The following is a 27,783-nucleotide window of genomic DNA, read 5'->3' on the forward strand; positions in this document are numbered from 1 at the left end:
CAGATACCCAAGGGAGCCGTGTTAGGCTCTGGGGCAAGGAAATGACATACTGGAGCCCCTGCTTCAATGGAGGCAAAGAGTTAGATATGTCAGTTACTGTCACATCAAGATCTAAAACCTTCAAAATCCTAGAAATTAAAGAAACAATTTCCAGCCTTTGGGGACTCTTTTAAATGAGTTTAATTAAGCTACACACCTTCGTTCCCTAGCCCAAAATAAAAGGAAAAATTTGCTTTTAAAAATGTACGAGCTTGGGGCTTCCCTGGTGGCGCAGTGGTTGAGAATCTGCCTGCCAATGCAGGGGACACGGGTTCGAGCCCTGGTCCGGGAAGATCCCACATGCTGCGGAGCAACTAGGCCCGTGAGCCACAACTACTGAGCCTGCGCGTCTGGAGCCTGTGCTCCGCGACAAGAGAGGCCGCGATAGTGAGAGGCCTGTGCACCACGATGAAGAGGGGCCCCCGCTCGCCGCAACTGGAGAACGCCCTCGCACAGAAACGAAGACCCAGCACAGCCATAAATAAAAATAAATAAATAAATAAAATTTAAAAAAAAAGGATCATCCACCATGATCAAGTGGGATTTATCCCAGGGATGCAAGAATTCTTCAATATCTGTAAATCAATCAGTGTGATACACCATATTAACATACTGAAGAATAAAACCATATGATCATCTCAATAGATGCATAAAAAGCTTTTGACAAAATTCAGCACCCATTTATGATAAAAATTCTCCAGAAAGTGGGCAGAGAGGGAACTTACCTCAACATAATAAAGGCCATATATGACAAACCCACAGCTAATATCATTCTCAATGGTGAAAAGCTGAAGGCATTCCCTCTAAGATCAGGAACAAGACAAGGATGTTCACTCTCACCAGTTTTATTCAACATAGTTCTGGGAGTCCTAGCCACGGCAATCAGAGAAGAAAAAGAAATGAAAGGAATCCAAGTTGGAAAGGAAGAAGTAAAACTGTCACTCTTTGCAGATAACATGATACTATACATAGAAAATCCTAAAGATGCTACCAGAAAACTACTAGAGCTCATCAATGAATTTGGTAAAATTGCAGGATACAAAATTAATACACAGAAATCTCTTGCTTTCCTATACACTAATCAGGAAAGATCAGAAAGAGAAATTAAGGAAACAATCCCATTTACCATGGCATCAAAAAGAATACGTGGGAATAAACCTACCTAAGGAGGCAAAAGGCCTGTACTCTGAAAACTATAAGACACTGATGAAAGAAATCAAAAATTACACGAATAGATGGGAAGATATACCATGTTCTTGGATTGGAAGAATCAATATTGTCAAAATGACTAGACCACCAAGACAATCTACAGATTCAGTGCAATCCCTATCAAATTACCAATGGCATTTTTTACAGAACTAGAACAAAAATTTTTTAAATTTGTATGGAAACACAAAAGACCCCAAATAGCCAAAGCAATCTTGAGAAAGAGAATGTTCATTGCAGCACTATTTACAATAGCCAAGACATGGAAGCAACCTAAATGTCCATCAACAGAGGGGTGGATAAAGAAGATGTGGTACACATATACAATGGAATATTACTCAGCCATAAAAAAAAAATGAAATAATGCCATTTGCAGCAACATGGATGGACCTAGAGATTATCATACTAAGTGAACTAAGTCAGACAAAGACAAATATCATATGATATCACCCATATGTGGAATCTAATTTTTTAAAAATGATATAAATGAACTTATTTATAAAACAGAAACAGACTCACAGATTTTGAAAGCAAACTTATGGTTACCAAAGGGGAGAGGGATAAATTAAGAGCTTGGGATTAACATATACACACTACTATATATAAATTAGATAACCAACAAGGACCCACTGTATAGCACAGGGAACTCTACTCAATATTCTGTAATAACCTATATAGGGAAAGAATCTGAAAAAGAATGAATATATGTATATGTGTAACTGAATCACTATGCTGCACACCTGAAACTAACACAACACTGTAAATAAACTATACTCCAATAAATTTTTTTAAATGTATAACATGTAGAACAAGAAAAAAAATAAAGATGGTGGCTGGTTTCAAAGTCTGTTATATGTCAAACAATATTTTTCTGTTCTTTCTTCAAAAAAAATTTTTTTTTTCTCTTCACAGTGGTGTGCTCGATAACTCAGGAGGGAAAATACTTGTTCGGAAAGTTGCTGGACAGTCTGGCTATAAAGGGAGTTACTCCAATGGTGTCCAGTCGTTATCCCTTCCACGATGGAGAGAATCCTTTGTCGTCTCAGGTATGCCCACACCCTGGAGAAACGCTGCCCTACAACTGGCACTTCGGTTAAGTGACCTCACGGGATGAAATGTGCTCTTTTCAGTGTGCCATTAGTTTTAGTTTATGGCCCACCTCATTTCATAAAAATCTGAAGCATTAGTTCTTCTGACAGTTAAGATCATGAAACAATGAATTATAATTACAGTGATAAATCACTACAAAATCTGGAAATATTAAAAGGCTCCAATTACTCATTTTAAACACACAGCAGCTATCAGTAAGTCCAATCAAACTTTTAATTAAGTGAATTACATTTAATAACTGGATTTTTGAACTACTCCTTTAGTTATGTCAAATGTGCCTCATATCTGGAAGCTTATTCCTTGAGAATTCTGGTAAATGGATAGATAGGGACAGGTTTTTAGAACACTGAGCTACAATTTTATTTGAGATTTCTTTTTTTTAATTAATTGTTTCACTGTTTAGTCCATTCTCACTATCTGGCTCCACAGGCTTTTATAGACAATCATTTTCACTCTTTTTTTTTTTTTTTTCCCCTCTTCCAAAGAGGTAATATCAATGAACTCATGGCTGTGTTATTTCACAGTAAAAAGATAACCAAGGTCTTTGTACTATCATCATGACCTGCCTGCTCCCCTCTTTTTATTTTTGTGAATTTCCCCAACCTAACTTTTTATTTTGAAAACTTATAAATTTACAGAAAAATTAAAAGAATAGTACAATGAATACCATATTCTCTTCACCCAGATTCACCAATTGTTAATATTTTGCTATACTTGCTTTATCTATCTATTTATATTTCGTTTGAACTGTGTGAAAATAAGCTGTGGGCATGATGACACTTTATCCCTTAATACTTCAGCACATGTATGGTAAGAGCTAAAACATTTTCCTAAATAACCACAGTACCACATCTAAAACATTAACATTGATACAATAATATCAATAAATATTAATAAATAAGAAATAATAAGAAAAAGTTCTTATTCAGTTGTATCCAACTATCCCCCAAATATTCTTCACAGTAATTTCTTCTTCTTTTTTGGGGGGGGGGGATCTACAATCCAATCAAAAATCATCCATTGTATTTAGTTGTCATATCTATTTAGTCTCCTTTAATCTAGAACTGTCTACCACCACACTTCCTTTTTTGGTCATAAGTAGTGATGACATTTTTGAAGTCCCAGCCAGTCATCTAGTACTATGTCCCACAGTCTGGACCACAAACAGGTCCAGCTATTTCCTCATGGTTGGATTCAGGTTAAATATTTTGTCAAGGATAATACATAGGTGGTATCATAGCATATCCATTGTGTAGTATCACAAATGGCCATATCAGGAGACACATAATATCATTTTGTCCATTTGTCACTGATGCTAAATTTGATTACTTGGATACTTTACCGTATCTCTTCATGGTAAAGATACTCTGTAATTAATAGCAACCTGTAGGGTGATACTTCAAAACAGCATGAATATCTTGTTCCCTCCAAAATTTCACCCAATGATTTTAACATCTATCGATGATCCTTGCTGTAGCAAGAATTACATCAGAAATTGCAAAATTATATTTGTTCTAATTCTGTCATTTCTTCCACATTTATTAGCTAGTGTTATTACACAAGGAAGACGGCTTTCCCGCCTCTCTCCACAACAATTTTTTCAAGTACCACTATGGACTCACAGATTGTTTTTTTAAAGTACAATGTGTTATAGTCTATTATCATCATTATTCTTCCTGTTGCTCAAAATTTCCAGGTTTGGCCAGTGGGAGCCCTTCCAGCTTTTGACATGCCTCATTAGCGTTTGAGCACAACACAACATTCTATCCTCACCTTATACTTACCCTACACTGGACCTTGAATCTCCCATCTTCTCCAAAGAGGCACTGCAGGATTTTAAACTACATTCTAGCAAACTTTTCTGGCATCCCCACAAAATCAGGAGCCATGTGACTCTCCTGAGAAAGAACTACCTACGGAAGACCAGACTAAAGCAAGGAAAAGAGAAATGTCTCATAATATACCAGGCCTTCCAATCTGGGTGGGTTTTTTGCACCTTTAGACACCCCATGTCCCAACCTCTACTATCCATTGATCAGAGTTTTAATAGGACTGCTATCAGACCTTTTAAGATTCTTCTCTATTTAAGCAATCCCTGTTTCCTCTTACCTGTGGAATTCTGCACACATAGGGTTCAAATTACACTGGTTTCTATGTCAAATAATGGGAGGTTATCAACCACAGTACCGCAAGATTTGCCCTGTAACAAAACATTCAGAACTGGGGCCATATAAAAATGCTAAGGTCTAGAATACAAATTTGCCAATCATAGACATATAATCTCCACCTTGGTGTTTACCAAGTAGCTCCTGGCGAAATAAGAGGGTTTCAATCTTTGTTGCCTAGCCTGCAGTCCAAGAATCCCAGCAGAGGTTTACAAGGAAAATTAATTCCATGAGAGTAGAGATGTTTTGGATTTTTTAAATGAAAGTCAATCTGCTGTGATTATTCCCTATAAATCTCAACTTCCATGTCCTCTCATTCAACCTAGTGACATTTAACCAGAAACACTTTCTGCCAATGATAATAAACACATGTGCTTCTGCAATGGCTAGGGGTCTCCAGTGAATGAGTTAGGAGAGTGCAATGCCGGCTACAGGTCTCAGCTGGCGGTGGCCAGGGCAGGGTCTCCATTGTCCGGAGGCTTCTGGCCAACAAGTTTTGCTGGATCGTGTCAGAGTCCTTCTCTGAAGCCTCTGATGCCTCCATGACTTTTCTCTAGGCTTTTTATTTCCACTTTTCACATGTTTTCACTATGCGTCTTTAATTAATTCACTTTGGCGGGCTGGGAGGGGGCAGGAGAGGGGACGTGTGTTTTTGTTCAGCACAATCTTTCCACAGTTCAGGGATGGGAAAGGTCCAGCGAGGACCTCCTAATGCTGCCCGTTTGTCCTCTCATCCACATTGCAGAAAACTGAGCTCAGGCTCCTTTTCCTTCTGAATAGAAATAGAGAGAACCATAGGATTTTAGATGCGAGAAGAATAGGAAACTGAGGGAGCCGGTGTCTCTGCGGCGCTCGCTGTGGATAAAGTGAGGCCCACAGCCAAGGCACCCTCCTTGGGTCTGAAATAACCTCACTCACTGTTCACCTGGAGCAGGGCCGGCCCAGGGCAAGGATGTGCAGGTACCCAGCCCTGCTCCCAGGTGGCTTTTGTGAGATGAGGTAACTCCCATGAGCCCCAACATTTGCCTCTTCCCCACCTTGAGTGACATGTATAGGTAATACCAGAATAACTTCTTTGCATCTCTGTGGTGATACACAGTTCCAAAACTTCTTCACTGTTTTTTTACCTTTAGATCCCTACAACTTTGTGTGGTTAGTTGGTCCACAGCATTATCCATATTTTCTGAATTAAAAAACAAAAAATACCAAAAGAACCCAGAGTCTCAGAGATTGAGGCAGTTAATGAAGGGTAAAACAGAAAGGGAAACCTAGATTTTCTTGCTCCCAATCCCAAGCCCCTCCTGAGACCCTGTTATTCTGTCTGCCTCATGACTCTTGCCATCCCTTGTACCAGGAGGACCTTTGGTGAAATCAGGCACTAGAGTATGTTCCACCTCCCACCTCCCATTTGACTCTCCTCACCTCTCCTCCCCTAGCCCATCCTATAAAAATATTCCCTCAGGTTGAGAGTTTAAAATGCTTTCATTATCAGGTGTAAATATCGCAAAACAGGTGAGACCCCTCCCAAGGGCATTTAAATTTTAACAGAGACCTAAGCACTAAGATAATTCCTCTGTTATTCTTATTGAGCATCTACTACATCCCAGACACTGCTCCAGGCCCTGGGGATTTACCAGCCACCAAGTGAGACAAATCGCCTGCCTCAGGGGGGCTTCTACATTCTAGTGACACTTTCCATTTCGTGTGGAATGAAGCTCCTTGCTGGAATTTCAAGCCGCACTCCCTGGCAGAGGAGGACTGCGAACTGCAGCCTTCTCAGGCATGTTCAGTCACACCAGGCTTGCGGCTTGCCTCCCCAGCCCTGATCGTTTTTCTTCTTTATGCCTCCGTGGTTTCCCTGATACACATTAGCATTTCTTCTCCTCGCCTGGTATCTAAACTTTCACTCCCTGGGTGGACAACAAATGGTCATTTTCAAGGCCGATCTCTATCTACTTTCAAGTTTCTCTAGTGTCGTGGAATTCAGATGGGTCCCACGGGGTCTGTGGAAGTGAGAGGTTTGCTGTTCACATATAGCCAGCCGATGGCCAGAGCTCTCAGCATCCGAGAAAAGAACGTGGGGAGGGTTTTTCCATTCATCTACTGACCTGATTCAACATTCAGAAAGTCCCGTGTATGAAAACTTCACTTCCAGTTCACATCTTCATGGGCAAAATAAGGGTTGCTCATGTTAATTCTGATGGAGGTTTTATTGCCTCCTTTCTAACATTAATAAAACATAGGTGATACAGGAAAACAGAATGCCACTTGACTTTCTCATTGTAATCAACAATTCAGCAAGGGAGAGGGGTGTGGAGGCTGACTGATTTCATTGAACTCAAGAGAAACAAATCAGCAGGAGGGAGTCAACTTAACAGAATGCAACCATCTAAAACCTCTAGCTCTAGAAATAAATCGTTGTGGTTTTTTTCCTTTTTTTTTTTTTTTTTTTGCAGAAGGTAAACCCCAAAAGGGTGTAACCTACCCATCATTTCTTACATATTCATCATCTAAAAGCCCAGCTGCCAAAGCAGGCAAGTGTCCACGTGTGATTTCATTTAAATCTTCTGATTTTGTAAACAGACAATATTGTGTTTTAGGGGATAGGATAAAAATGAGCAACTTAACCGGTCAAGCTCCACTGACTCCGGTAATATTTTAACAGATGCCAGGAACATGGGCACAGAAATCAATGTGCTGAAGAGTGAGGCTTTATTTTTTGCTTTGCAATTCTGAGATTATCTCTGAGTTTGTGTCATTTTCATTCAGAATGACTGTTGCCCTGAATTCGACTGTATAGTTACTTTAGAAGATGACATGACATTCTGTGTGGAAATGTTCCCTGGCAGCTGAAAGGGAAAAGACTGTCTCTACTTACGTATGAAATGGAGGGAAGCAAAGAGGACAATGTGGATTATGTGATACCAGCAAGCAGCTCACCTCAACAACCCAGGCCAAAAATACAGTCTGTGAGGTTGTGCCGACCCAGCTTCCTGTGAACCACCAAGGGGGTACAGTAAAACTCAGGCCAGGAATATACCTTTTTCTAGGTTTCTGTGTGAAAGCAAGAACTATACTATGCATTATTGTCTTTTCTGGGGGAAGGTATGCTTTGATTTCTCACACAAAGAGAAGCTGTGAGTTGTTTTATGGTGGAATTTAACACTACTTCCAGAAAGTTGAAGACCTAGCTGATTTTGTTCATGTACTTAAGGTGAATATGGTTTAAGAATAGGCAATAAAAGTTAGCGTTTACTGAGCTTTCACTGTGTGCCAGGCACTGTTCCAAGAGTTTTATCTGATTATTGTATTTATTCACCCCAACAATACCATGGGTATGTACTGTTCTTAGCCCTAATTTACAGTTTGAGGAAAATGCAGCACCAGAGAAGTTTAGTAACTTGCCCTTTGCCACACAGCAAGTAAGTAGCAGAGCTTAGAATCAGATCCGGACAATCCAGCTTCAGAAACCCCTCTTTACACCATTATCCTATGTTTTCTTATGCTAATTTCAGTGTATATAATGAATCCTGATTTGAGGTACCTTAGCATTCAAATAGGGAATGTTTTTCATTTTTCCACCCCAGTTCCTCTCCAACTATATCTTTAATGACTTCTTAATTATTCCAGTAATCTAGACCTGTTTTTGTTTGTTTGTTTTATTGCAAGGAACCACCTGTTCCGTAACCCCGCCCACAAGCTGGCAGCGGGTGGTGGTGCCCTGTGGACCATTTCTGAGATGTCACCTGTCCTCTTCTGGTGTGGGCTGGGGAAGAGGACTAGGGGACAGAGGTCTCCTTAAGTGGCTGGCCAGTTGGTGGATGGAGAGTGTCCCTGGCCTCCCTGTTGTCTTGTCCAAGCTCTCAGTGATTTCTCAGCAGGTTTTGTGTGTGGGTGTCTGGAGCTGGGGGCAGTGCTCCGCTGTATCCTGGCCCCGTCTCTTTCTCTGAGTTAGGGGCCCCATCCATTGGCAGCAGCTCCTTCACACGGAGCCACAGGAGTGCCTGGGGTTCTCCTCTTCCCTTTTGGGGCCTGAGGAGAACTAGGATGGGATGAGGTTGGTCGCCTTTCTTGTCCCATCTCACCTCACCTTTGGCCTCCTGAGCCCCTCCAGCAGCACCCCTCCCCCACTTCAGGAACAGACCCCATGTTCAAGGAAGCCCTCCAGCTTCAGGGACCACATGCCAAGCACTGTTTTTCCCGTGAGAGGGGGAATACTTCTCGACTCCCAGAATACACCCCCAGACTTCCTCTTTGAGCTCCGCTCCTGCAGTGCGCCAGGTGGGCCTGTCGGTGCTGCAGCTCAGAAAGGCCAGCGGGAAACGAGGGCCTGTCCCCGCCCCCCCCCCCCCCACCCTGCAGGCCCCGTGGTCTTGATGAGAGGTTCTCTTGAAGCCCCTTCGTCTGGCTTGGGGAGGACAAAGCGTGAAGGAAGGAAGGGAATATCCTCTTACCCTGAACACTGCTCTCCCCCCGAGGTGGCCTCGGACCCTTCCCCCTCTTCTGGTCCTGTCCCTCTGCTGACGAGCCTGGGTCAGGTGGGGTTGGTGATGGTGCAGGTTCTGCTGGGACAGCCCCACCCATAGGAAGTTCAGTGGCACCTCTCCTCATGCAGAAAGGGGGACTGGGGCCCTCTGACTTTAGTCGTAGCCAGAATCTGGACAACGGGAAGAGTCCTGCACAGCCTCCTGTGACTGAAGCCATCAATCAGCAAGTGCTTTCTCTGTGTCAGACACCTGTCCTACACAGTGACCCTGAGGCAGGGTGCCGGGTCACCCCCGTTTCAGATAAGGTTCAGCCCCTGCCCAAGGACCCCACTCCGACCGGCCCCTACAGCACTCAAACTCTGATCGCATCCCCTCGAAGCAGGTCAAGTTGAAGGGAGAGGGGGTGGAAGGGAGAGAAAACAACTACAGCCAAATGACGACTTAGATGATAAAATCCATTGATTTCTACGTCCTCCATAGCAGAGATCGTTTTCAAAACTTCTCTATCTGCCCCAGGCACCGTGGTCCAGCTTAGCACTGCCCACCCCAGCAGGCCTGACTCACTGACAGCCATGAGGAGTGTGGATGAGCCAGGGCGCCTTCTCACACTTTGCTGTCACGTACTTTATTTTTATTTTATTTTATTTTATTTTATTTTATTTTATTTTATTTTATTTTATATTTTTTGGCCACACCGCTCAGCTTGTGGGATCTTAGTTCCCTGACCAGGGATTGAACCCGGGCCCTCAGTAGAGAATGCGCAGAGTCCTAACCACCGGACTGCCAGGGAATTCCCATGCTGCTATGTACATTTAAAATTAGCAAAACATCAGGCATTGCTACTGTCAGGCATTGCTACTGTCATCTGTCCCCTCTACCAAAACATCCCACCTTCGATGACACCATCACCATGTATCACTATCAGCCTCCTATAACAAGATTATTCATGGTTGTCAGAGCCTGAAAAATTAAGTTCATTCATTCACTCACTCATTCAATAACCATGTAGTGAGCACCTGCTCTGTGGCAGACTCTGAGCTCAGCTACAAGGATTCCAACATAAAAGGGATACTGGGGTCTCATCCAGCTTCAAGATTAGAGGAACCTCTCTTTCAAGTGACAGTCCCACCATGGAGTGAGTTTCACCAATTCAAATAAAAAATTCCAATGAGAACCGTAAAAGGGTGGCTCCCTTTGTTGCTACTCTTCCTTCAGTGATAAAATTCCTTTAGAAATGGAAGGAAGCAGAAGAAATGAAGATGTGAGGGCCAGCAGCTGCTCGGGTCCCAGCATGCCCCTGCAAGACACTTCCTGATCTCTCCAAGAATGTGAGTGAACAGGTAAATCAGGTTAGGACGACCCCCCCCCCCAAAGCATAACAACCCCCTTTCATGGGAAATTATCTCACTCACAAAATAGGATGCATCTTGCTTTGCCGTGTGCAGCTCCTGCTGAGAAAACACATTCCTGAGATTTAAACGCTGTTCCCAAGGCAGTTAGCAACCATTAAACAGGCAGCTGGTATTTGGCTGGAGTCTCAAACTACTCTGAGCTCAATAAAAACAGGTAAGTGTCGGTTTGTAGAAGTTCCCCCAAAGCTGAGAAGGCACATTGCCGGCACCGCAACAAGAGAAGGGAAAGTAAATCTTTACTCTTGCTGAGCAAGAGTGTCAGGAAAACCCCCTCCTGACTCCCCTTGGTCATCCCTTGCCCTGGAAGAAAATCAAGCCCAAGTTTATTGTAATAAGTTTGACTGTTCAGGGACCATCTGCCCTCACTGCCAACACCCTCCAAGGCCACCCCTTCACCCTGTCTTGGGAGTAAGATTACTTCACCAGAACTCTGGAGACCTCAGGCCACCCTCTGAGGGGAACCGCATTCAGGAATCTTGAAGTGACTCATGACTTCTACTTTGTTCCCCTTTTGTGGGAGAAAGTGTGGAACTTGGCATCAAACAAATGTGGGTCCAAATCCTGGCTCTGCTACCTGCTGTCCATGTGACCTGAGACTCGTTCCTTGACCTCTTGGAGAATCTGTCCCTTGTCTTAAAAATGGGAATAGTTGGATCATTTTCAGGATTGTGATTAATATCATATGCGAATGCTTCTGTAAAAGAGGTGCATAGTAGATGCTCAGTGAATATTAAGTTTCCTGCCCTCATGTAGAACCCCGAGGCATGTTATAAGTTCTCATGGGAAGAGCCAAATCCTTCCCTGTCGCTCTGACCCCAAGGTGTTGCTGCTAAACTGGTTTCAGTTTCCTTCAGTCACCTCACATTTGACACCTACTGAAAGCACTGTTTTCCACTGGGAGAGAGGGAGGCATATCACGATGATGTCAGCAGCTGTCATTTATCGAAGGCCTACCATGTGCCAAGCACTGTGTGGCCCCCTTACAGACATGACCTCTATCTGTGACAACAGTCCCCCAAGTAGGTCTGACCATCCCCATTTTCCAGCAAAGGGAGCCAGGTTCAGAAAGCTGAAGAAAGCCTAGTGGCCAGGCTGGTGAGGGCTGGAGCCAAGACTCCAGCCTGGCGCTGGCTGTGGTTCTCAAATCAGATTTCCAAGGCCCAGCCCAGATCAGTGAGTCAGAATCTCTGTGAATAGGGCCCTGGATCACCTCCACTGTGATCCTAAGGATGACCAGGTGTAGGAAGCTGGGAGGCCCTCCTGGTGCTGTTGAGAAGGTGGTTGTCTGGAGCTGTCCTTGACCTTGTCCAAAGAGTAATACGTTACGAGTCTAAGGGAAGTTTTGAAATGTTTTCCCATGAAAATCGTTGAAAAAAGACCAAACTTCCATGTATCTGAGGTTGTACGAAGAAACTATTCTGGTGGTTTTATTTCAAATTGCTCAGAAAGAACCTGGTCCCGTGAAGAATTCACTTTGGGTCACATCAGGCATTATGCTCAGCAAGGAACTGGAAGCACTGGGGTAGAGTATCTTCTCTATTTCCCTCTTAAAGACAGTTATATTCTGTGAAGGAGAGCAGGCAAAAACGACTAGGTCTTCTGTGGAAGATAGTGGAAGACCAGGGATTTGGCTCTGTTGGTTGAATTTATGATGTGCTTGAAAACATCTGTGTTCTAAGCAAGTAACATAAATGGCTGCCCTCAGGATATTTAATCTGCTCTCTAGCAAATCAATACCTGCAAAGGCAAACTGGGGGGGGGGGGTTCAGAAACCTCAGAATTAGCCAATGGTGTGAGAAAAAGATAATCCAGATCCTCCATAGCCAATGAGTTTAAAGTGGCAAAAATATTGACTATTTCCAAGTAGAAGTTTTATTTTTAATTTAATTAATTGCGGTTCAATTAATACTTTGCAAGTAAAATGTACTGTCAGTTTATTTATATATTTCTCTCCAAGTTAGTAATTATATCCTATTTCATAAAATATACAAGTGATTCTATTAAATGGCTTTTCCCTGTATGAACCTGGGCCTGCGTCTCCCTAAAGAGGCATTACTGCCTGGTAGCATTTACCAGAGGGTATAACAGAAGAGTACTTCAGAGAAATTAGAAACTTCCCTAGGACTTGTTATGAAAGCTCAATTCCTTTAGAGTAATGGAAATGTCATAAATCACACTAGTTTTGCCCAAGGATGGCGTGAAGACTGGCTGAACCCCCGAGGCCGCTGCCAGCTCTTTAGCAATCTGTCTGGCACAGTCTCCAGGTGGCATTAAAGGCAACCAACTGTTAGCAAACATCAGGGTAAATGAGGGATCCACTTCCTGCCTTGCCGGGCTAATGCCTGCAAGAGCAGACAGGATGGCCGAACTCCAACCCAATCCCAGGGCGCTGCGTGCTGACCTGCTCTCCCACAGGAGGTAATAGCGTCAGGGTGGGGAAATGAGCAGGTGCCAGTGCTGAGCAGTGGGTCCAAACACCCGACGCCACCTCACAGCTGTCTGCATGGCTGGACAGGGCTGTGGTCTGACACTGCCCAGCATGCTGTACAATGTCAAAGAGGAGGTTGGGTGGTTCCCGTGAAGAGTGCAGCTCCTTCTATCTCAGATGCTACCCCCCTTGACCTGCTGTTCTGTGACCAAAGACGCTTCATCCCTAAGCAGAGTTAAGGCTAGAGCTGGGATGCTCTCATAGGCTGAAAAATGACCCCCGAAAACATATCCATGTCCTAATCCCTGGAACCTGTGAATGTTTCCTTATACAGCAAAAAAGGAGGCGTGGGGAGGAAGGCAGGGGAGCTTTGCTGGTGTGATTAAGTTAAGGATCTTTAGATGGGGAGGTTATCCAGGATTGTCTGGGGGCAGGGTTGTGGAAGAGACTAGATGCAATCACATGTATCCTTAAAAGAGGGAGGCAGAGGGAGATTTGACCACACAGAGGAGAAGGCCACATGGAGATGGAGCAGAGGGAGAATTGAAGATGCTGGCCTTGAAGACTGGAGGGGTGGGGCCACAAGCCAAGGAATGCCAGCAGCCACCAGGAAATGCAAGAGACAGGGAGCAGATTAGAGCCTCTGGAGGGAGCTTAGAGCCTCTGGAGGGAGCTTAGTCCAGTGACACTGATTTCCAACTTTCAGCCTCCAGAACTGTGAGAGAATAAATTTCTGTTGTTTTAAGCCGCTGAGCACATGGTAATTTGTTAGCATCCCCAGGAAACTAATAGAGATGCACAGGTGTAGAAGTTGGCATACCTGCCATGGGTCCAGCAGACACAAGTGGCTGGTGGCTGTTGTTCCCTCCCAGGACTGCGGTGCCGTTCACTTTGGGGACCATGTTTTGTCTCCTTCTGGCGCAGACCCACGGTTCTCAATACAACGCCAAGGCCCAGTGGGCCCCGTGTCCTCATGCCCTCAACCTAACAAATTCAGACTCGTTTAAAATTACCAAAACAATCTAAATCATCACACGTGGATGAAGAGCACAATTCAGAAGAATCATCTAGATGGTCCTTACCATCTAATTAGTTCCGATACCCCATTTTATAGATGAGGAAACTGGGGTCCAGAGGAGTCAGTCGGCTAGTCATGAACCAAATCTAAACTAGCACATCTAAGACACATTGTCTAAAATAGTGAAAGCCCTGAAAGTACGCCCTATCCCCAGGCCAACACTAACTGAAACAGCAAAAAAAAAACACGTTCATGAACCATTGCTTCTGGTGTATGGAAAATTAATTTGACAGTTAATCATGTTCGGCCTTGTCTATGTTAATGTTGTTTGGAGCTGTCTTTTAAGTATTTTGTTATTTCATCTTTGGTTTGTTTATTGGCTTATTCCTCCATCCAGATTGTACATTCCTCCACAGCAGCTAGCACAGGACTTTGCTCATAGCTAGTGTTCAAGAAATGTTTCTTTCTGCCCTGAAGAGCCTACCGGCTGTTTCGTAAGACCCAGTGTAATTCCACTTTCTTACAGGTGAGACCACAAAAGCCTATCAGAGCCCATCAGCTCCCGGGACAACAGCACAGCCAGTCCCCCTGATGCAAGTACTGGGGACCGCCGCAGCTGAAGGCACCCACACCACCTTGTCAAAGCCACCCCCATCTGCAGGCTCTACCACCAGCAGCCTCAGACCACAGCCCGTGGGCCAGAGAAGCCAGGAGCTGGGTCAGTAGGTAGACTGTGTGTTGCCATGTGCTAGAAGAGTGGAAGACTGGGGTTTTTAGAGTTAGTAGCTCTGTCTGAATGCCTGTGTATGAGCCCATCTCCTACCTTTTAAGCTGGGTGAGGGGAGAGCGCTGGAGACCTGGGCCAGGGGTGTGTGTCATGCCCTCCCAGATTCAAGGGGTAAACCTGAGCCCAGTAATAATTCAGGACCAAGCTAAAAGCTAAGCAAACTATGTAGAAGGGACTTAATATAGATTTGAAAAAAGGACTGCTGTTAATCGTACTTGGGAAGGTAGGATATGAGGTGAAACTTTCCCATTGCAAAATCCCCATTTCTCCAAAAGCTCAGTTGAAGGGATAATAGATTTCTATGTAAACACTGTTGGGTTTTGTTTTGTTTTAAGGGACAAACTGAATACTCCCGGAAGTCTTCAAATATTAGAAGCAAACAAAACAAAAAGAATCCCTTTAGGAAAAGCCAGATAGCTCAAGTTTTTATTCCTTTTCTGATTGCTGTATGTCTGCCCACTTGTATCCATTTCTTAAATCATGTTTTAGGTTTTACCAAAGTCCAGTTTATGGAATTAATCTCAGTATTACATCAAATACGACCTTAGGAGCCCATTTGATAATCCAAACACCCGTTTTACACAGGCTTCTACACCAGGCTTCCTGGGCAATGAGCACCTATACCAGCTCTGAAGGTCTTCTGGCAAGAGGGTGGGAAATTCCACAGCGGGAGCGTCCCTGTTGTCTCAAGCTACTTTTTCCAAATATTTCCCACCTGGTGCCACGTTTTCGTCCCAGGAGGAAGTGCCTAGGACTCGTTCTTTCAGCCTCACCTCCAGCTTCCTAACATCAGTGCCTTGCAGCACGACCCCTTCCCCGCCTTCCATGTCAGAGCCCAGCTCCCTAGTCATCTTTCTATTCAACAAATCCAAACACTTTCAATGTGCTAGACATTCTTCTAAGCACCTGACAAATATTAACCTATTAAATCCTCAGAACAACCTTAGAAAGTAGATACATTACTTCTAGTTTGACTAATTCATCGTACTGAGGAGGAAACCAAGGAGTAGGTCAGTGAGGCAACTGGTCCCCAGCCACACAGCTGGGAAGCAGCAGAGCCGCGATTCACGCCCAGCAGCCGGCTCTCCGTGAATCCCCTTGCAGGAGGCATCCCTGCCATAAACGAACACCCGAGGCACTAACGATGCAGCACAGAATCAGGGGCCTGACCTGCCTTGACATCAGTGGGGTGACAAGATATGAGGGTCTTAGGCACAGCCAATTCCCGCTGTGATTGGTTAGCACCAGTAACAGAACTCACAGTTCGTTCTCTCCCTGCGCCAGGCACCCTGTATGCATGACTCGTGTAAGAAGCTATAATATAAAGTCCCCAAATAAAAATACCATACAAATGATTTCTGAAATATATTAGACACTCCCCCACCATCTTGGTTCTTTCAAAGACTTTTGAGTAGCTGAGTGTGTAGGTGTCTCCTTAGAGGATGTCAGTTTTTACATAACACATATAATTAAGCCCGGGGCATATTTATTTGGCTACACCAGGAGCTTGGAAATCCTGTTGCAAGTTGGGCCTGTGCTTATGGAAAACCTCAGGCAACTTGAAGCAGTGGCCCCCAGCCTGGCAAAGCTTCCTTATTCCTGGCCTGGGGACAGGAGCTTTGGGCAGCAGCCTCGCAGCCCATCAGTGTTCGCTCTTCATCCTGGTCCAGCACCCACGTCCATGCTGCCCCACAGACTGCTAGACAAATATTCAGGGCAAGCGCTCCGTGCAGCCTGTGCCCTAATTGCTAAGAAAGGAGCCAAAAAGGGGGGTGGGGGGTAGGAAGGAAGAGAAGACTTTTTAAAATGTGTATGGCCTACTCAAAGGATTTTCTGTAGGAATGAAGAAGAGTGAAGATCGGTGTTTGAATGCCTATTTTTTTTTTTTTAAATAACAGCCTTATTGAGATACTCTTCACCTACCATACAATTCACCCATTTAAAGTGCACAGTTCAATGGTTTTCAGTATACTCACAGGGTTGTGCGACCATCACCACAGTCAGTTCTAGAACATTTTCATCACCCCAGAAAGAATCCCCACGCCCGCTGATGGTCACTCACCGTGTCCCCCTAAGCCTTCTCTCCCCCAGCCCTGGATAACCACCAGTCTACTTTCATGAATGCCTGTCCTAGTGCTTGGCTACAGATATTCGCTGTGATATTTTAGCCCAACCATATTAAATAATATTTAATATATAGATAACTTCTTTATTTCTTCAAATAGCTGAAAATATTCTGTTAATTATGAGAGCAACTCTTCTGCTGATGGACAAGCAAGTTGCTGTTGATGCATTTATGAAGTGGTTTTTTTCCTTTCATATACGTGACTCTAGTCAAAAGATTCTAGAAGTGATTGCAGATGGGGCGTGCAAGCAAAACCTGATTCATTTATTCATTCAAAACCATTTCTTGAGTGCCCACTGTGTGTCAGGCACCATTTTAGGGTCTTGGGCTACGTCGGTGAACACATCCCACCAAGATCCCTGCAGCAGGACACCTGAGAAGTGTGAGCTGGAACAGGAGCAGCCTGCATTTGGGGGTCTATGAGTCGTCTTTGCTCTACGATGAGGTAAAGATGCCCTTTCAGACAGGACACAGGAACTTGGAGGGAGTCCAGGAAAGAATAGAAACTCTGTAGTAGGAAAAGCAAGGGGTTCCCCCAGCCCTAGCCCACGAAGAGGAGCTGATGTAGGTGGCAGGACTCCAAGGAAGACGCGGCTGGACACCAAGGCCACTTCATGGCCCCCTAACTGCCCCACGGATGTGCAAACCCAACAAGGCAGAGAGGAGCACGGGACAAGTCAAAGCTGGGGCTCGGGGAGCCAAGAGCCACAGTGACAGAGACCACCCACAGGGCAGAAGCGAGGCTGTTCACGGGAGAGCCTGCCAAGGACTACCTCGGCACCCAGCGGAGCCAGGAGGTCGCAGGGCTGCATCCCGGGGCCAGAGGGGGCAGCCTGGAGAAGGAGGTCCATAGTTACGCTGAGCAAAGAGTTCTGGAAAAGATGGAGAATGCCTCAGGCCCAGCTGCAGGGCCTGCTGAATCTACCACAGGCTTGGAAGGTGGAACGTGGCTTCGCCTGGCATTGTTTTCCTGGTCTGGTTCGTCTCAAGAAGTGCCATGGTTGCCTCCGCTGATCTAACATATCATCAGAATGTCCACCTTGAAGGGTAAACCAGGGAAGGGAGCAGAGCGCTACCTAGTGGCAAGGCATGGTGATGCACCTTTCTACTCCATGCCACCCCCTGACCAAGGGCAGCTAAGGAGGAGGAAGTGGTGAAACCTGGGACAGGAAGGAACCAGCATCTACAACCGCCCATCCCTTCCACGTGCAATTTCCCTTCTCACCAACATGTATCTCATCTCTGAATGTTTATCTTCCTTAAGGTGTCAGGAGAAGGTTTTTCTTAAAATCCAGTCTTACAAAATAGTAAGACAAATATTCCAAAAGAAAAATGGGTGAAGGCCATGACCAGGCAGGCCACGGAAGAACTAACAACGGCCAATAAATACAACAGAAGGCGTTCAACTTCACCAGGAGTCAAATAAATGCAAAGTAAACAATAAGATGTCATTTTTCACCAATTAACATTGGAAATTGGTAAAACACAGTTTGGTCCCAAGTATGGAGAAATGACTCAGCATTTGCACTTAAAAGAATATATCCTAAGGTAATTATCAGCCAAAGTCAAAAGAAGCCTGGACACAGATGTTGTTCATGATAGAAAGATAGACGGAGACAGTTTAATCGTCCATTGTCAGAACAGTTAAAGAAATTACTATACAGCTATTAAAATATGTGCACTTACTGACAGAAGATTGGTCTGTGACAGGTTGTTAAGTCAAAGAAGCAGGCTACAAAACAGGATGGGTACCAATCTCATGTTTTATAATTATGTTTTTGCACATGAGAACATGTGCATAGAAAAAGGGATAGAACACTATATACCAAAATTGTAAACCAGCCACTGCTGTATAGAGGGATTGCAGATGATTCCTTACTACCCATAGTTTATGTTTTGACAGTCAGCATGTGTTCGCTTTATAATTAGAAAACAGAGCTATTTTGAGTTTGTGTCCAAATAATTGGAATGAAGACAAAGGGAATGAAAAGTTACGGCAGATAGATTTGATTCTAAGAAAAACTGATATTTTCCCATGACCTCTTATCTCTTCCCTTCCATGAAACTTGGTTCTTTCCCTCAGCTGCTTTTTATGTGGTCCCCTTTCCCCAAAAATGGACTTTGCATCTCTCTTTACAGAATCTCCCGTCTCCCTCCTCCCTTTTAAAGCCCTGCTTCAGAAAAATTGCCCAGTGAATAATGGATGCTGAAGTGTATTTGAGTCTCCCACAGAGTAATCAAGGATAACCCATTGTGTACCCTTAAAAATGACTGAAAGCTAATGCTATTTGCATCAATACCATGTTAATGCAGTTTAAGCAAATTGCTAAATGTTAAGTGACATTTCTATTGAAGAATTACTTTAACCCCCTCAGGAGTGGCACAGCTGAATTATTGTAAGAATAATGAAGTATAAAGAAATATGGCACTTTAGTAAAAGATGCTTACTTTGACAGTTGTGAAGTACAAGGGTTACTGTTACCTGGAATTGTCAGTTAGTGTTTTGAGTTAAATCCATTTTTTTTTTTTCTCCCGCATTTCAATGCCTCCTCCAGGGCAGGTTCAGACCACCCAAGGACAAACTTTACCTTGGTTCTGACCTTGGTAATGTCTTGCTAGGATGGATCAAGGAAAGAATGAGAACAGTTAGATTAAAATTCATGCTCTGACCAGTCAAATGTTATTACAGATTTCTGGTCCACCACCACCTACACTAACAGCCAAAATAGCCCCTGAACTAATCCAGGTAGGAACCTGAACTAATCCAGGTAAGAACCTGAACTCACCTTTCTAGCTACTGACGAAAGTTAAGCTTGTTTACATGGGGTTTGTCTTTCCAAATCCTTGTCATTGGACTCAGATTTGGACAGAAAGCATTAAACCAGATATGCCAACAAAAGATACTGCTCAAGGACCCAACTTGTAAGGAAAGTAAGGAAGCTGTTAAATAAGCAAAGCTTTCACAATCGCCATTCCCCAGAGGCAATTTTGTGGAGGTTGTGATAGAAATTCCTAAGGATTCAGTAACTAGGCTCTTACAAACCTGAAAAGGGATACTCTCTCGGGTTTATACTTGAGGAACAAGGGTCAAAGAAAGAGAGAAATTTTTATCATTTCCCAGGAAAGGGCAGAGCCAATTTTGCCTGAGTAGTTCTGTGATATGGGGAATAGAAATACATTCTCTCTCCAGGAATTCTCCTATGAATTACGACACTCCCTTGGCTCCCCTTTCTTCACTTCTGTGTGCATCTCTTCAAGGTTTGGCCCAAGAACTGGGAATGCAGAGAGAAGAAACAAGTTCTCTTCTCTGAGACGCTGTTGAGGCCTGCAGAGATGAGAAAGAAAAATCTCACCCGGTTAGGTTAGATGCTTTCCACAAACTCTGCTTGGGGCCTGGGCCATGAGTTGACAGACTTGAGATACAATTTCCTTTGTAGCCTCGGGGCACTAGGAACAGAAGAGTCCAGGCCTTTCTCTTGCTGGGGGATACCTGTCTGTCCTCCACAAGTTCAAAGAGTCCTAGAGACTGTAGGTTCTGTTTTGCTTTGATTCCAGACGGGAGTAGGGGCTCCACCAGGTCCCCTGGACAGGGCTAAGAGCTTCTGTGGCTTCACAACTGCACCTCTGGCAACGTACATGCTGCTGTTCAGGACAAAGGGCTTAAGGATCAGATCTCTGGGCAGGCCAAGGACTCCAAGGCCATTTTAGACCCTAACAGGCCCATGGGACAGTTCAGGCAGCCAAGCCTGGGGCACTACTTCCTCTAGTGCCCTTGGCCAGGATCTGTGCCTCCTCTGCAACCCCCAAAAGTAGAGCCAGCCACAGAAAGCTTGGCTGACTTCCAAGGCACTTTCATCAGGGGGCAAAATAAGAGAAAGCAGACTGCTGGTTGCATGTAAATCAACTGACCCTGTGTAATCCCCCCGGGTATCCAAGGGCAGGATTCTCCCGAGTTGCTTTCCAGAAACCTGGCGAGGCTGCCCGCTGCTTGCCGTCCCTGCTCTGCCACACTTAACAAACACCTTCTCCCCGCACCTGCTGGCCTCTGCCGCTCACCTCCAGGTCATGCCAAGTTGTTTTAACTCTAGTAAGCATCTCTTTGCTCTGTCCGTTCTCAGTGCGTCGAGAGTACGTCTCTGCCAGTCCAGACACCCAAGGGCTGTCAGGGGTTTGGGTCGGCTGGAGAGGCACCCCCCCCCGCCCCCGTGCCACCCCAGGACCCGCCTCCGGGACACAGAGCAAAGACCCAGACACACGTCGCCAATCAGACTCGGCTTGGGGCATGATGGCAACAAGGCGCTCACTTGACCTCCAGCTCGTGTTTTTTCCTGCCCAGCAACCCAAGGCTGTTTTGAGCATTTGATCCCACTCCCTTTTTATAACCCTTCGTAACCTTCCCCCTGGGTCTGTAGCTCTGAGCCTCCCTTTCTCTCCACGCTCCAGTAACTAACGAAAGCTCTATCTCGTTGACCGCACAGATGCTCCCAGCTCCTTTCTCAGCCTCAAATCCTACCCCTTTCTGCGGCTCCTCCCCCTCCACCGTCACCCCTGCAGCTTTGCTTTGAGCGCCTCAGACCCTCCCGCGGACCCCCGCGTGCCCCTGCCTTGGGGCCCCTCCTCCCCCAAGGCACACAGGCCTGGACAGTGGCGAAGCCCCGCGCTTGCTCCCGCAGGCGGGGAAGCACTCGCACGCGGGGTCTTAGCTACCCTTCGACCGGCTCTCACTTCCCACATAACCGTGCATTTCAGACAAGTCACCCAATTCCTCAGCTGGAAAATCAGCAGGTCGTAGAACTGGAAAGAATTGTATAAAGTGCCTCTGATCTAACTTCCCACCAAACCAATGCGTCCCTTATGGCATGACAGAGACCTTTGCCCTGTGTAGGATAACTTCCCAGTCCCATTGTTAGGCATACCATCTAGAACTTAAGCCCGCTGCTCCTAATGTTTCTAAACTAGTACTTCTCAAAGTGTGGTCCAGGGACCTGCTTTCAGGCCTTCTGTGAGGCCCTCACTTCTCTGCGTACATAACTGTGTGAGGCCAGATTTTCTTCATACCCTTCAACAAAAACGAGATTTCACCAAAGATTGACTGAAGGAACTGACATCAGATTCTAGCTGCCTTCTATTACGTCAGACACTGAAGAAATGCGCCACTCTTCTCATTGAATGCTTTTGTTTCAGAAAAGTTATTTTTCATAAAAAATATTAGAATAGAATAGATAGGTCTATTGTTATTTTTAAGTGAATAAATAGTGAAATAGATGGATAGTTAATACTCTGTTTCAGATGAGAGGATGCACAGTTTTAATTTCTAACATGAGAAAAATCAGTAGACGTAGCCAATACAAACAGAGGCTCTTTGGGGGTCTTCAATATTTTTAAGAGCATAAATTAGCGAGCCTTTCAAATATATGAAAGTAGCCTTCACGTCCTCCGTTATGTCTCATCTTTTCTGGGACAAATTCCTCTCATCCCTCCAGCAGGTCCTTACGTAACTCGGCATCACACCCTCGAGCTAAACCACAGTCCGTCAGTGAGTGAGAGCAGGGCACTCAGAGCAGAACACGATGCCTCAAGGGCTGTGCCCGGGAATTGCCTCTTGCCCTAAACACGCCGGTTCCATGAAAACATCCCAAGTTCCTTGTGGGGGGGAGGTTCTCTCTCATCATCCGTTCATCTCCTACTGAACTGGCAATCACTCGAGTTCCCAGGGTTTTTTCTCAGGTATTTCTACAGAAGCAGGTCACCCCAATCCTGTAGTCTTCCTGAATCTTAATTCTGTCATTGAATATATTAACAATCCTTCCAACTTCTCTGTCATCCACCAAATTGATTAACATGCCACCTGTCTCCTTTCCAGTCACTGATAAAATTACATCACATGGGACGGAATCTCATGAGCCCCATTAAATACCCCGTCTGTGTTTAGGGCAAACCATTAACAGACCCAGGCAGCTATGTAGGGACCTAATGATGTTGTCGTCAGCCTCAATATTTCATCCTCTCCTCCACGGGACACCGAACTTATGACCCCGAGTGATTCCTGCTTCCTCCTCCCACTATGCTTTCTGCCCACAGGTGTAACTTGACACGTCCCCAATTTAAGCCACCGCTTCCACTGCAGGGGAACTGTTCTTTAATTTTAAAAAAATTTACTGAGCGTACTATATGTCAGACACTGTGCTGTTAGAACTACAAAGATGATTCAGATATTTTCAGATTCTAGAATTCTGGGGCCTCCTCCAGCCCCCATAGGCAGACCCTTGCCCCTCCTACCGGGACCCTCTGAGACGGGACTGGAGTGACTGAAGCTAAACAACTCGGGGACATTTCCTTGGAACCATCCTGTTGCTGCCTGGTTTCACAGTACCATGAGCTCTGTTTGATCAGATAAGCTTCACTGGCCTGGAAACCTAACAGTGGAGTTGATGTTGTTTCCATGAGAAGAGGCTGCCAAACAAATATTCCACACGGAGCTTTGGAGGGAACCCACCTGTAAACCCGGGACTGCTGACGCATCGCCGGCGTGACGGCCCCTGCCCAGGACCTCTGACTGTCCTCAGCCTTCTCTGACAGCCCTTGTGCGTCGGGCTGCAGGCACGAGGCTCCTCTGGCACAGCTGCAGCTGCTCTCCGAGTGCCCTCATCTCACTGCAGCCAGAGAAAGTTCTCCAAGGGAAATGTGCAGCCCTCGGGGCATGAAGCCAGGCCCCGGAAGGGGGGTGTGCAGAGTCCCCTGGCTCCAGAGGCTGCTGCCTCTCAGACGACCACCTCCTCCTAAAAACTGCACCGGGAGTCACTGGGGAGAAGCCGGGGGGCTAAAGGGTCACCTGTGCTTCTGCCCCATAAAATTTGAGAGCCCTAAGGGCCTCCCTTACAGGGCTCCCGCTTGGGTCCCGGGCTGGTGACTTCCAGATGTGCAGGGAACAGAAGGAGCTGTAACCAGTGCAAAGGTCGTCACGGATCTTAAAACAGGAATGTTCTGGGCCCTCACGCTTCGTGTGCGTTACAGGTGTAGTTCCAGGCGTAGCTTTTCCGTGGCCTCACCCAGTACCCTGAGATGCTGAAGCGACCATGACGCCTCCCGTGTGATAAACAGGTGGTGATTACATGCAGGTGGAGCCTGCCTGCCTGGGCTTAATGTTCTATTCTGCCACTCCCTGTGCGTCGGTTTCCTCACCTGTAAAGTGGGATCATAGCTGTATCTGACCCACAGGGTTATTGTGACTTAATGCTCAGAAGGAGCTTGGTCAGTGCATGTTCAAAATCAATACCTCTCTTAGACACTGACTGTATCTATAAGGTGACCGAGCCAGGATTATCACAAAAATAATTAGCTGTTTTTTTACAAGCACCTTTTACACTTTTCAGAGTGATTTTATATACATTTACCTTCATGTGAGGCAGGGCAGGAGAAGTCCCTATGAGCTCGGCTTTATGCAGGAGAAAACTGGAGATCAGAGAAGGTAGGTGAGCCCCCCAGATCCCCAGCTAGTGTTTTGGTAGACTCAGGATGGGTCTTCTGACTTCTGTTCTCCCCACACCACGCCCTCAGACCTCAACACCAGAGCACAAATGTTCTCACAAATCTACTTCTCATTACTACCAAATCCCAGAACACCAAGTCTGAGCTGTCCAAATATTTTTTCAGCCTTTGGCTTTTGGATGAAAGCGATTTGGTTCAAACTTGTCCCAAACAAATGAAAGTGGCATGGACAGAAGGACAGGCCTCCAGGACAGTAGTAAGAGGCTTGAAAATCCCTCATGTCAGAGAACAGTTTATCTCCTGCCAAAGTAATAGAGCCTCCAGCATTCTAATCCTTCCTCACACCCAAGGGTGCTGAAAGCCTTGGGCAAAAACTGAGACGTCACCAGCACCTTTTTTTAAGGAAAAGGGCAAAGCGCATATTTTTACCAGTAGGTGGCGATAGAGTAATGAGGCTAAAGAAGCTGAATGTTTAAACATATACATCATAAATATGTTGAACTTGGAGATCATCCCACCCAAACTGCTAATGTTACTCAAAAAGGAATTGAGGTTCATCGAGGGCATGTGACTTGCTCAAGGTCCTACACCTGGTTAATGGCTGAGCCAAATTAAACTCAGTTCTCACCATTAACCCAGAACCTGCAAGAACACAGACTACCTTTCAAAATAGCCTGGCATCTTTTAATCATGCAAAAGAAAATACCACTTCATTTGAGTGTGTTAATAATTGCAGTGTGCTGGAAAGCTGATGGCCTTTAAGAAATGAAACAGTTGGTTATGCTCTCAGCCTTGAGAGCTAAAGGCAAGGGGAGAGGGGAGGGAATGAGAGAGGGAGAGAAACAGCCTTTAGGGTGTCCTTACGAGGCTTCCTAATATGTTTGTGCTGCCTCTGAGCCCCTCCCAGCCATAATTCTCCAAAAGAGATCAGGGACTATTGGGTAAGAATCTCCCCTTTCCGACCACCGCTGCCACATCATCAGCACTGGTTTGTGGTGAAGGGCATTAAACAGATGGGATGCCAGGTGCCACTTTGCTCTATTCTGCTTGAGGCACACCATGAGAAGCAGAGCCTCAGGAAATGAGTGGACTGCCTGCTCCCTGAAGGGGCCAGATTTGTTCTGTGTGGTTCTAAGGAAAGAAACACAAACAGATGGGTAAGGCAAATGTACCCAGAATGATGCTGGGCATATTTTGGGTGCTTATTGAGTGTGACGGGTGGATGGGTGGATGGAAGGATGGATGGGTGGATAAAGATTTCATATTGATACAATGAAAAGTTTTCTCAAAGTCTCAATAGTCCAAGAAGAAATGCACTACTTTGGTTGCAAATGTAATGAGTTCCCTGTCTCTGGAGATATCCAAGCACCAGCCAGCCACTCGCTTAGGTAGAGATGTTATTGAAGCAGGTTAGGAGGTTGGTTCAAATTGAATGAGCTTTTAGGTCCCCTTGAATTCCAGGATTCCTATTATTCCGTGACTCTTGGTGCACAGGGAAAGGAAGAAAAGAGTAAAGATGTTTTCGTCTTTGGCTTTAAGAGCTTTAAATGAGAAAATCCCACAGATTTCAGGTTGCTTCATCCCAAAGTCTGGTCTCATGCTTTTTTACTGAACTTTCTGCCACAGTTAGAAAACATTATCATCCTGGCGGTTCACTTGAGAGCTTCTGCTGGTTTCATCTAAGTAATGAGTTTATTTCTTTTTAATTTTGAAAATCAGGGGAAACTGAATTGTGGAAACCTGGATCGGTGCTTCTAGATGCAGGTAATTATACAGCCCATCCTCCTGGCCGTGACTAGATCAAGATTCGTACAGCAGGTGGCACAGAGACTAAGCTCAGCTAGAGAAGGCTTTCCAACAGTGTCACCTCCGACATTAGGGTCTGGTGACCATGCGAAGGGCCCACTGAAACTCCTACAGGGAGGCCTGGGTAAGGGACAAGACTGGATCACTAAGGGGGAAGGAAATGTGAAGACAAAAAAGCAGAAGGGAGTGAGTTCCAGGCCCCCAAAATGGGTTAGACCCTCACTCCGTCTGGGAGCACACTTTGACTTCCTTCTGTTTCTTCTTCCTTCTTTGCAAATGGGATTCAGGTTTTCCCTTCACATGAATGAATGTTGTTCCCTGTTTACTGCGTTAAGTGTTTGAAACTCCAACAGCAAATGCGGCCTTCTGACTCTTGGTTCAAAGGCAGATTTTGCTGGTGGGTGGGTGAGGGGGAGATGGAGGAGAGGACTCGGGCCTCTGGACATGTATTTCTTCCCCTCCCGGAGCTCCTGGCTGAGAAATGTCATTCGTGAATTTTTTAAATGATGTGAGGAAGTGGGATGAGCAAGCTGACCTTTAATGGGAAGATGAAATCATGTGCTTTGCAAATTGGAAAAACTAACAAGCCAGGAGAAAGCTCACCACAGCCAGGAGCGAGCAGAGCCCTTAGCACCTCCCTCCACTGGGGGAGACTCTCAGTGGCGCTACCCAGCATCCCAGAAACGGGGAGACTCACTTCTGGTTGGTGCTGCAAGTTTCAGTCTGCCTAGGAAACTCATTGGCCTTACCAAGCCTAAAAAGACTCATGTTTATTGTCTTTATTTCCTTATATGATATATTTGTGAACTTGGCTCCCAGGTAAACAGCTCTGAAGAAGACCCTTGAGGCTGAAATTCAACTCACATACACCCCCTCTCAAAGCCCTAAACCCTTTTGCATCTGTACTCTGGTCTCAGACTGCTGGAGGGGAAGGGAAGCATTATAGACTCTCTTATTTGTTTGAGTTGCTTGTATCTCATCTCTTCCCCTCCAGTCTACACCCAACCCCCATTAGACTGTCCTCAGTCTCACTCATCTTTGTGCATCAACTCAGTCACTGAATGTTGACTGAGGACCACACGAAAGGTTCACGTGATGAGTGAGACACGTGCCCTGACCTCAAGATTTTCAGAATTTTACAGAGGGATAATTTACACCGGCAAAGTGCTTAATGCTTTCAGATAAGGAGACTATGGCTATCTCCTAATGGGCGGTAGGGGACAAATCTCAAGTCTCCTGACTTCAAATGCCTGTAAGCACCCAGGGGAGTACTGTGTCTCTAGTAGGCTGTCGGTAAGTATTCATTCATTCTTCTCTCTTAAGATGGGGGTGTTATGGAGAAGAGCACACTTAGTAAGCCAAGCCCCCTGAGCTGAGTGTGAATATCCATTTTGTCCCCATCCCTGGGGTGAGGCCAGATGCTTCCTGTTCTTGTAAGTCACCAAAAGTTTTACTGCTCTTTCCAGGATTTGTTCCAAAAAAAGAATTAAGCACACAGTCTTTGGAGCCAGCATCCCAGGGAGATCCAAGTAAGTTAATTGACAACTAGAAACCCATAGTGGCTTTGACATCTGATCTGCTCTCTCTCCCCTCTCCGCACTCACTCCCACCCTAATCCGCCTCTCTCCTACCCTGGATCTATTTATCTCCTCTCTTCTGTCACTTTGTTCTAAGGGGAAAGGGAAGCTTTGGAAGGATTTACACTATCTATG

The 27,783-nt window shown here is 45.4% G+C and overlaps 2 protein-coding genes across 2 annotated transcripts in view; both read left to right on the plus strand.

The window, feature by feature from the left end:
- The window catches only part of LOC137778181 (annexin A2-like), a 368,470-nt gene that overhangs the window by 225,910 nt on the left and 114,777 nt on the right, over nt 1-27,783 (plus strand).
- The window catches only part of VIT (vitrin), a 95,960-nt gene that overhangs the window by 35,854 nt on the left and 32,323 nt on the right, over nt 1-27,783 (plus strand). Inside the window, exons 4-10 of the mRNA XM_068564153.1 lie at nt 2,158-2,291; nt 6,977-7,054; nt 19,467-19,505; nt 20,896-21,065; nt 23,357-23,501; nt 25,985-26,029; nt 27,538-27,600. Coding sequence (XP_068420254.1) covers nt 2,158-2,291; nt 6,977-7,054; nt 19,467-19,505; nt 20,896-21,065; nt 23,357-23,501; nt 25,985-26,029; nt 27,538-27,600 — 674 coding nt within the window. The remainder of the gene's footprint in view (nt 1-2,157; nt 2,292-6,976; nt 7,055-19,466; nt 19,506-20,895; nt 21,066-23,356; nt 23,502-25,984; nt 26,030-27,537; nt 27,601-27,783) is intronic.

The sequence above is a fragment of the Eschrichtius robustus genome, chromosome 15 (assembly GCF_028021215.1).
Source record: "Eschrichtius robustus isolate mEscRob2 chromosome 15, mEscRob2.pri, whole genome shotgun sequence".
Taxonomy (NCBI): domain Eukaryota; kingdom Metazoa; phylum Chordata; class Mammalia; order Artiodactyla; family Eschrichtiidae; genus Eschrichtius; species Eschrichtius robustus.